The sequence below is a fragment of the Lemur catta genome, chromosome 22, assembly GCF_020740605.2.
Source record: "Lemur catta isolate mLemCat1 chromosome 22, mLemCat1.pri, whole genome shotgun sequence".
Lineage (NCBI taxonomy): Eukaryota > Metazoa > Chordata > Mammalia > Primates > Lemuridae > Lemur > Lemur catta.
In genome coordinates, this window is record NC_059149.1 from 24,775,490 (window position 1) to 24,786,692 (window position 11,203).

The 11,203-nt window shown below is 36.6% G+C and overlaps 1 protein-coding gene across 6 annotated transcripts in view; it reads left to right on the top strand.

Moving 5' to 3' along the window:
• PPP2R2A (protein phosphatase 2 regulatory subunit Balpha) overlaps window positions 1-1,821 on the top strand; it is a 62,617-nt gene extending 60,796 nt beyond the window's left edge. For all 6 annotated transcript variants that reach the window (XM_045535793.1, XM_045535794.1, XM_045535797.1 and 3 more), the window contains one exon: window positions 827-1,821. In XM_045535793.1, the coding sequence (XP_045391749.1) occupies window positions 827-1,106 (280 nt within the window). In that variant the 3' untranslated portion in view covers window positions 1,107-1,821. The remainder of the gene's footprint in view (window positions 1-826) is intronic.
• Window positions 1,822-11,203: the final 9,382 nt, after the last annotated feature.

The window sequence follows — 11,203 nt, forward strand, 5'->3', positions numbered from 1 at the left end:
TAATCTCGTTTACAATAATTTTAACCATGTGGTAAGTAGTGGTAGCACCAGTTTCCAGATTATTAAAGAGTTTCAAACTTGTGAAGTTTAGTGTATGAGGATACTTACTAATAAGTTGAGCAGTAAAGGACAGCAAATAGGAATGGCAGGGAAGTATCTCAGGCAGGCTCTGAATTTGGTACTGCTTTGAACTGATACTTTTTAAAATATTTGCTTAAAATGTCTTTTATGGTTTAAGTAAAATGACTTTCTGTTAATAAAAATATTATATGCCACTTTCTTAACATTCTCAGGAGCAGATTCATTGTAAGCATTCATAAAACGTGATTATCTAAACCAGACAACACCCTGAGAACAAATTAAATAGCTTATAATTTAAATGATAAAAATAAAGCATTGGTTTCTTATGAACAGCTATTTCATGCAAGTTGGTTTTTGGTTTTAGAAATGTGAGTTCCACAGATGATTGCTATTTCAAGAAGCTGGCTGGTCTGGTTGACCACATGGCCTGTAGGTGCAAAAATACTCAAAGGTAATTAAGCACTGCTAAGAAGTTTTACTTGAGGATGCTATCAGCATTAGTGATGGTTTCAGTAGTCATGAAAAGGAGTAATTGGCAGGAAACAAAGTTAATTAACTCTTACTGTATTTCTGGTTTTATTCCAGTGACTGGGTGACAGCAACCCTGTCCCTTAATTAAGATCTGCTTGCAGTAGCTGTTTCCTGTGGAGTACTGCACTTGGTTTAATCACTGAATCATTTTACTTAAAAACAATCTCTTGTTCTGCTTGTTTGACTATTTGTGTGTTCTGTCTTCTTTTTACAGTGTTGTCATGACTGGATCTTACAATAATTTCTTCAGAATGTTTGACAGGAACACAAAGCGAGACATAACCCTAGAAGCATCACGGGAAAACAATAAGCCTCGCACGGTTTTGAAGCCACGCAAAGTCTGTGCAAGCGGCAAGCGAAAGAAAGATGAAATAAGTGTTGACAGCCTAGACTTCAACAAGAAAATCCTTCATACAGCATGGCACCCCAAGGAAAATATCATTGCTGTAGCTACTACAAACAATCTGTATATATTTCAAGACAAAGTGAATTAGGGTTGGCATTCCTAGCAGAAGAACCCACTTCCTGCTTAGTTGAGATAGTTGAATCTAGCATTCGTACCTATAAAAGAGAGAGGTCCATTGTGGCGCCCCTTTCCAGTGTTTGACAGTGTGCCATTCGACAACACATTTTTATAGCTACATGGAGAAAGCTCTGTGGATTCATCACTGTGGTGTTCTCCATGTCTGCTAGCCATTTAGGTAAGGGTAGGGCACTTTTAATTTAAATGACTTCTTGCACCATCTTGCCTAATGGACTAGATTGGACTGTATCAACATTGATTTACTCCACTTTTTATGCCTTCCATTGTGATGACGTCAAACACAGTGAAAGCCTTCAGTCATGCTATGGGATTTAATTGTGTATCCTCATTACTGTATCATTTGTGGGGTACACCCCTCCCCCTTTTTTAAATTAAATACAGCTCATTCTTACTGTGGCTTGTAGCATTCCTCCTCTCCTGGCCTCCTGGACTCTTCCCCTTCATCTCTCTTACCCTTGCCCCCTCCACCCAGTCTTGGTGGTGGTATATTAAAAAAAAAGAATGAAAGCACACAAAATGAGTCAGTTTGGGGTCAGTGGTTATAAAGGGGGTATATGTTGCGAACAAATGTTTTAATAACAGTTGGCTGTAATCACTCCTTGCCATGTCTGGCACTGAAAATAAGGAAAAAAAACTACTACTGAATAAAAGTGACAAAGAATGGAGAATCTGGTTTTCTTTTTCTTTTTAACCTACCTCTTTAAGCCAATATTTTGTGTCATACCTTTGAGCGCAGTGAAATGAAATGGGTTTCCATTGTTTTATTGGTATTTCTGTTAATTACTTTTAACAAGTGTTCTTTTACATGGAGAAGGAGAGGTATTGGTTCTGTATGAACATGTTTTGAAATATATTGGTGGTATTAAGAATTTCACAATACATAAATGCTACTAGAGATTTTTTTTTTTACTGTAGTTATGTGAGAGTATTGGATACATTGTATCTATACTTAACTCATCTGTTAATGAAATTGTTGTAAATGGGAACCAAATTTGTAGAACTTAATTTTTAAAGAGTTTTTACAGTGCTTAATTTCATTTTTGCCTTACTATACTAAGTCAAAGACTTAAAAAATGTTTTTAACAGGTTAAAACTTTTTTTGGTCATTCTATCATAATAAAGCAGAAAACTAACAGGTGATTTACATAGAGAAAACTGACACTGCACTAAATACCTTTTTTTTTGTATTTTACTGCTATCAGAATGAATTGTACTTTGCCATAGATATTTTTCTTCTATTTTTGGTTTTCCAAAGCTATATTAAAGACAAACTTTTAAAGGTACAGTGTTCAAAAAGTGCTTAATGAACTCCAACAGCTGCCTCAAATAAAAATTTAGTAATCTATATATGACTACATTTTCCCTAAGTGGTGATATCTTATCCAAAGATGAAGAGTACTCCTATATTTAATAGGTAGAATGTACCTTTGTCAGTCTTGCAGAAGCTTTAATGGAGAAAAAATGGACTTTATTTTTAAGAGATGAATTGAGCAGGCATTTATATTATTAGAGAATGGTAGTCTATTTTGGTTGAGCAGTAATGTAACAACTTGGAATTTTAGAGGACTCTTGAGTGCTTATGTGTCCGTTCTATTCTTCAGTAATGAAAAATGATTAAACAAATCAGCCATGATTCCCTCTACACTATTACAAATATTATGTCTTGTAAGTTAACATTTTTAGCACAGGAGAAATTTTATGTAATAAAATTACTGTATCTTTTGGACTTAACAAATTTGAATTTGTATTTAAACACATTGATTATATGTCTGATAATTCTTAATGGCACTTTTACTAATTTATTTGGGGATCTTGGGTGCATCTGTAACTTGTGTTATTCTTCACACTTGACTTGCAAGTAGGATATTGCCCTGCCAGAAGTATCAAACAGTGATGTTCTTCCTGTATTCTGATTGGACAACTTTCCAGAAGATCTCTTTGGGAGGTTGTTTCCTTGCAGTTTGGTTGTATGTCTTGAGATAACACCACCAAACAGCTCTTGGAAGTTCTTTTTTGATTCATCAGTAGCTGTGATGGTTCTCATCCATGACACTAAGGGTTAGTTTTATATATTTAAGAGAAACATAATTGCTAAAATTAAAATGCCTCTATCAAGGAATGCTATTATAAATTATTGTAACATTATTCTCAAATACTAATTTTTTAATTTCTTTGGTGTAGCAAACTATAAGCCCAGCCACTCATTTTATATGGTCATGGTTAATCTTTTTATTAATAAAAATTATACTTAGAATAAACTTAGTCTTGTCAAGTTACTTCTTATTTCTATTCTCTTGCCACTAATATACATACACATATTTCATCCTTTCTCTTAACCTTTTTAAAAAGATTATGGTAGGAAAATGAAGTTCTATTAATCTCCTTTCATCTTTACTTAGTGGCTGGGCAATAAGAATAGTTATTTTATTCTCTATATAAACACATGTTGATATAACAGCTAACTACTGGATATTAAGCTTCTGTGAAGCCCTTAGTCTCTTGGAATAAAAAAAAATACATCCATATGCATTTTTCCTTTCAGAATTAACAGGCTTTTTTTTAAAACCTTAAATGTAAGAGTTGTTCCAGTTAGAGATATTCCTAAAGAAAACCAGAAATATGAAAACTGAGTTTCTTTTAGTGTGTAACTGTTTTATGAGTAAGATGTTTATTATTACAAAATTGTGCACATGTGAAAGCTAAGCAGTACTGATGAATTTTTAGTGATAATTAAACCATTGCCGCCTTAGGGAATATTGCTTCAGCATCCTTTCTCTACCACACACACAGTCAAATGGAGATAGTAACGTGTACTTACAGAGCAACCCCTCCCCACACCCCCCACAAAAAGGCGTATGCTAGTTAATCAGGAATCAAGTCAGTTTACTTTTGTATTGAGAGCACCACTCGGGTATCTTAGTTTTATCTGTTCCGATGGTTGATGGTTTAAGCCCCATGTGTGTGGGTGTGTGTTTTACGGTGGTTAAAAAGGGTTTTTTACACACACCTCTCCTTCCCCAAAAAGCCTTGAGAAATGACCCTGCTTCATTTTGTAATTATACATAGGAGATCAAAACAATACACCCGACTTTTAATATTAGTCAAGTGCTTAGTGAATCTATGAAGTCTGGAGGTGTTCTCGTGTGCTAAAGATACTTTTTTAAAATTAAGTTTCCCTCAACATTTTATTGCATAGTGCTGTTACTAGACTGGAACCTACTACCTCTATATACAGAATCAAACATTCACCTGACAGACCTAAGTTAGTAAGCCCCTCCCTAGCACAGTTCTTATCAATAAGAAGGTACCTACAAAACTTAGCTTCCTCCAAAAGGAGGGATTTGGTAACAAGATAAATTGGCATAAGGGGAAAAGCTAATATTTGTCTTTCTTTTTTTTATGTTCTACTTTTACACTCTGGTAATACAGCAACAAGTTATTTGAGGACTTTCCCACTAGGGGGCAATGGTTAAGTCTTGAATGGCATTTATGAGGTATTTTCCGGAATGTATAAACGGGGGAGTTCTGTTTCTGTAGTGGAAGAGCTTCATTATTAAAAGTCAAATCAGGGACCAAATGGAAAGTCCAAAATATGTAAATAAAGCCACAATTCAACATGACTCTGGAGTAAGTGGGTCATTAAATATGAAATGTCCGATTATGAATCAAGTGTAGTTTATTATATCTCAATCAGTAAGCAGTACAAAGTGTGTGCCTAAAGTATTGATAACAGTTTTGCCATCTTAATGGTAGCTTGTTTATGCCAGCAGGGAAGAAGCCTGGAGAGTGAGTGGTGATGAAATCGCGAAAGGCGTTTTCCACGGCTTGTTGAGAATTGAATATTTTTCCTTGTAAGAAGTGGTCCAAAGCCTGGAAGAAGTGGTAGTCAGTTGGTGCAAGGTCTGGTGAATACGGTGGATGACAAGAGTTTCCAAGTCCAGCCTATATAGTCTGAGCAGCATTTGTGCAACATGTGTGTTGTCTTGCAAGAGGATTGGCCTGTCTCTATTGACCAATCTCAGCTGCTTAATCACAAGCATCCTCATTATTTCATCATTTCATTGGTTGCAGGAGACACCCCCCTGTAATCAACTGACCAGGTTTCATGATGCTGTAGTGGATAATACCAGTGCTGGACCACCAAGCAGACACCATTAGCTTTTCTGGATGAATATTCAGTTTTGGACTGTGTTTCGGCACCTCATCTTTATCCAACCATTGTGCTAAATGCTTGTGATTGGCAAAAAAAAAAAAATCCATTTTTCGTCACAGGTAACAATATGGTGTAGAAATGGTTCGCCTTTAATGTTGTGACAGCAAAGAAAGGAAAGCTTCGAGATGATTCCTCTGATGCTTCTTTAATTCATGTGGAACCCATCTATTCAGCTTCTTTTCCTTGCCCATTTGTTCCAAATGGTCCAATATTGGTGGAATAGTAACATCAAACCTTGCTGCTAATTCACACGTAGGCTGACATGGATTCACATCCACTCCAGCTTTCACCTCATCATTGCCCACCTTGGTCTCAGGTCGCCCACGTGGCTCATTTTCAAGATTAAAATCACCAGAACAGAACTTCTCAAACCATCAACGTACTATGCGTTCATTAGCCACACCCTTCCCAAACACTTCATTGACATTTCCAGCTATCTGCACATTGGTTCCACAACAGAACTCATATTCAAAAATGACACGCATTTTTTACTTATCCATGGTTTCACATAAATTGTTCAAAAATTTTTTGAAAGATAATCACAAGCCAAAATGTGCATTTGCAAGACTGAGGATGTGCCTTCACAATAAAAATGAAACAAGTGTCAAGGTGAAATGTCAGAAATATCAACTGTCTAATTTAGTACTTAAAGAAATCGGACATTTCATACTTAATAACCTAGCATTTGAGGACCCAGTGATAGCGGGGGAACCCAAACACCACCTGCGATGTCTAGCATAGCCAGTCTTGACTGGGGAAGCAGCAAAAGTGAAGTTGGAAGATGGTTCTGAGCTGTCAATCATAGACTACCTAGCCTGCCCATCTCTTTGCAAAATCATACGTGCCATATCAGCTTGCTCCCTCTTTTAAAAGGAGACCAGGAATTTCATGTTGCACATTTATGCTGATATAACTCTAAATTTCTTTTTCTAGAAATAGGGTTGTGAAAACATGTTCTTTGGAAAGTATTTTTTAAGAAGTACCTCACCAGTAATATCAGAATAAACTCCCATATATTCTCTCTCTTCTGGGCATATAATTATTTTTATAGAAAAGGGCATCGTGGGCAGTTTAATATACTATTTATCCACTTAACCATACTTGAGCAGTTTCCCATATCAAACAACTATAAGCAAGATTTTCATGTCTATGCAGCCTCACATTTATGCATGTGCCATAATTTATTTAGCCAGTCCCTGCTTGTTTTTTGTTTTGTTTTTGAGACAGGGTTTCAAAACGCTATTTGACACTATGTTGCATAGGCTGGTCTTGAACTCTTGGCCTCAAATGATCCTCCTACCTCAGTTTCCTGAGTAGCTGAGATTACAGGGTTGAGCCACTAGGCCCAGCAGAATAATCAGCATACTTACCGATCTCGTGCAAAATTATTTAGATACATTCCTGGAGATATAATTGCTATATTAAGTGATACGGATATACTGACATTTAAGATTTGGTACATATTAACAAATTCTGTGAGTATACATGATTGCCCATATTTTCATACTCATTAATTGGACAAAAATCCCATGTTTTATGTGACTTTGAAAAAGTCAAAAATGGAAATCTAATTTGTTTACATATTTCTAACATGTCCATAATCTGGATACAAGACCTTTATCAGACATGTGCTTTATAAATATTTATAAATATTTTCTCCCAAGCTGAGATGCTAAGGTTTGTCTTTTCTTTCACTCTCAACAGTGCCTTTTCTTTTCTCCTCTCCTCTCCTCCCCTCTCCTCTCCTCTCCTCCCCTCTCCTCCCATCCCATCCCATCCACTCCCCTCCCCTCCCCTCCCTTCTCCTCCCCTACTCTCCTCTCCTCTTTTCTTTTCTGAGACAGGATCTCACTCTGTTGCCCCGGATAGAGTGCAGTGGCATCATCACAGCTCACTGCAACCTCACACTGTTGGGCTCAAGTGATCCTCCTGCTTCAGCCTCCCAAGTAGCTGGGGGGACCATGGGCTAATTTTTCTATTTTTTGTAGAGATGGGGGTCTCACTCTTACTCAGGCTCTTGCTCTCAAACTCCTGACCTCAAGGAATCTGCCCATCTCAGCCTCTCAGAGTGCTAGGATTAGCCAGGTATGAGCCACTGCACCAACCTCAACAGTGCCTTTTGAAGAGAAGTTCTTAATTCTTTTTTTTTTTTTTTCTTTTTTTTTGAGACAGAGTCTCGCTCTGTTGCCCAGGCTAGAGTGAGTGCTGTGGCATCAGCCTTGCTCACAGCAACCTCAAACTCCTGGGCTTAAGCGATCCTACTGCCTCAGCCTCCCGGGTAGCTGGGACTACAGGAATGCGCCACCATGCCCAGCTAATTTTTTTTTAAAAATATATTTTTAGTTGGCCACATAATTTCTTTCTATTATTAGTAGAGATGGAGTCTCACTCAGGGTGGTCTCGAACTCCTGAGCTCAAACAATCCACCAGCCACAGCCTCCCAGAGGGCTAGGATTACAGGTGTGAGCCACCGCACCCGGCCGAGTAGTTCTCAATTCTTTATGAAGTCCACTTTCTCATTTTTTTTCTTTTTAAGGATCATGTTTTTGGTGTAATAGCTAAGAAATCTTTGCCTAATTGAAGGTCACAAAGGTTATTTTTAGTTTAATAGTTTTCAGTTTTTATATTTAGTTCTATGACCATTTGCATTTATACATATATACAAATTATTTGTATCACCTGTAGGTTGAGGTTCATTTTTTTTCTATGCACCTTTGTTGACAATCAATTGACCAGATATATGAGTCTATTTCTGAATTATTCCATTAATGTACATGTCTGTGCTTTCATTAACACTACGTTGTCTTAACTGCTGTAGCTTTACATAAGTCTTGAAATCAGGTAGTGTTAATAACCCAATTTTGTTTTTTCAAACTTGTTTTGCTATTTTAGTTCCTTTGCCTTTAAATATATCTTTTAGAATCAGATTATTAACTTCAAAAAACACTTGCTTAGCTTTTGATGATAATTACATTGAATCCATAGATCAGTTCAGGGAGAGTGGAAATCTCAATATTTGTCTTCCAATCCATGAATGTATATAATTCCATTTACATAGGTCTTTGATTTCTTTTATCGTTTTTAGTTTTTAGCATACAATTCTTACGCATATATTGCTATACTTCATGAAGTTTTATGTGCACTATTGTAAATGGGACTTTTCAAATTTCACTAATTGTTCATTGATTATATATAGAAATATAATTGATTTTTGTATATTGACCTTGTATCCTGACCCTTTGCCAAATTCACTGACGTAGATTTTAAAAAATTTTCTATGTAGACAATAACATCTGCGGGTTATTTATAATAAATGTTTTATTTCTTTCCAATCCCTTTTCTTTCTTTCTTTCTTTTTTTTGGTCCTCCTGCACTGGATAAGCCCTCCAGTGTGATGTTAAATAGAAGTGACAACAAACATCATTGCCTTGTCACCAATATTAGGGGCAAGCATTTACCATTAAACTCTGTTATGTTCTAGAATTTTTGTAGATGCCTTATTAGGCTAAGGAATGATTTTTTTTATTCCTAGTTTTCTCAGGGTTCTTAATCATGAATGGGTGTTAGATTTTGTCAGACATTAAAATCTAAAAGAAATAGCCATTTGCAGTCAAGATGGGGCAAACGGGACTAGATTTACCCTCCTGCGTGAAGTTAGAACACACACACAGACAATGGAGTTGACAACACTGGACATTAGGCAACAAAGGACAATGATCCCTGACAGGTAGAATTCCAACAAGGTGAGTCCCATGACTGCTGCAGCTTATTACCCTGTGACAGCTTCCAGACTGTGGCACAAGGAGAGGACACTGAAGTGGAGCCTGAAAAACTCGCTGAGTTGAGGGGATGCTGCCGAGACCAAGGTGACTGGCATTCACAGGGAAAGCGCCAGAGTGATGACAGCTGCACAGAGGAAACCCCAGGGGTCTGCAGAAGGCCCTGAGTATTCAGCAGAGTATACTGATCACCCCAGACATGTGAGGAAACCAGGAACGGAAGGGAAACTCCTCACATGATAAAAGGCATGTATGAAAAACCCACAGCCAACATCACACTCAGTGGTAAAAGACTGAAAGCTTTTCTGTTAAGATCAGCAAAAAGACAAGGATGTCTGTTTTCACCACTGCTATTCAACGTTGTACTGGGAGTTCTAGGCAAGAAAAATAAGTAAAAGGCATCCAATTAGAAAGGGAGAAGTAAAACTATCCGTACTTACAGTTGACATGATCCTAAGTATAGAAAATCACAAAGGCTTTTTTAAAGGTACTAGAGCTAGTAAACAAATGCAGCCAACTTTCAGGGTACAAGAGCAACACACAAAAATCCCTGTTGTTTTTATACATCAACAATGAATAATCTGAAAAGGAAATTAAGAAAACAATTTATAATTGCACACAAAAAAACAAGATACCTAAGAATAAATTTAGTCAAGGAGGTTAAAGACTTATATACTGAAACATACAAAAATTGCTGAAAGAAATTAAAGAAAATTCTAAATAAATGGAAAAATGTTTGATGTTCATAGATTGGAAGACTTAATATTGTTAAGATGGCAACATTACCCAAAGAGATCTACACAGTCAATGAAAGAACATCAATGTTCCAAAGGCCTCCTTTCCAGAAATAGAAAAGCTGATCCTCAAATTCATATGGAAGTTCTAGGGGCCTTGAATAGACAGAATGTTATTGAAAAAGAAAGAAGTTGGAGGATTTACACTTCTCAATTTTAAAACTTACTATATGTAAGTAATCAAAACAGTGGTACTGGCATAAGGTATACATACAGACCACTGGAATAAAATTGAGAGTCCAGAAATAAAGCCACACATCTATGGCCAATTGATTTTCTGTAAGGTGCCAAGACTATCCAATGAGGGCAAGAATAGCCTCTTAAACAAATGGTGCTTGAAAAACTGGATACTCACATGCAAAAACATGGAGCTGGATCCCTACCTCACACCATATACAAAAGTTAACTCAAAGTGGATCAATGACCTAAATATAAAAGCTAAATCTATAAATGTCTCATAAGAAAACATAGGGGTAAATATTTATGACCTAAAAACAGATAAACTAGACCATGTAAAAATTAAAATCCTGTATAGCAATGGACATTATCAAGAAAGTGAAAGGTCACTTACAGACTGGGAGAAATATTTGCACATCATATACCATTCATTCTCATTATTTTCAGTAGCTACATTCTATAAAGTTGCTGAGAATAGTGAATTACCAATACCAAGCCATTGCTCTTAGGAGAACTACAGGGTTAGGTTCCTGTGAGCTTCTGGTCACATTTTCATTGACCAATTAACATATAATTTTGTTTTATGTGTGTTTCTCCTTAAGGACATCTTATAAGATATGTATTGTTGATTCATTAACATGGAACTCATAACCAGCAGCACTATCACTCATGTCTGAATGGAGCTTCTCTAATGCATATATTCTCTGTAAGACACATTACAGCCTTCTTGCACTGAGGGACATACACAGTACTTCAACACTATGCTTGAAGACCATTTTAAACAACAAAATCACTAACAAAAAGCACAAAATGCAAAAACAATGGCATTTAATAGACCACCAGAGGGGCATTTATTCACAATATGAGAGCTGAAACAAAAAGGCAGAGTGTTCCCTTGTTTGACCTCAGCTGGGAACATACATGTCAGATGTCAGGCAATTCAAATTTTTCGCCACTCTTCCCACGTCCACAAATGACCATGAAAGCACTGCAAGTAGTGATTTTGGGGTTACAAATAAATTTTAGCGAGTATACAAATTTGCAAATACAGAAGGTGTGAATAATCAGGACCAACTCTACAGAA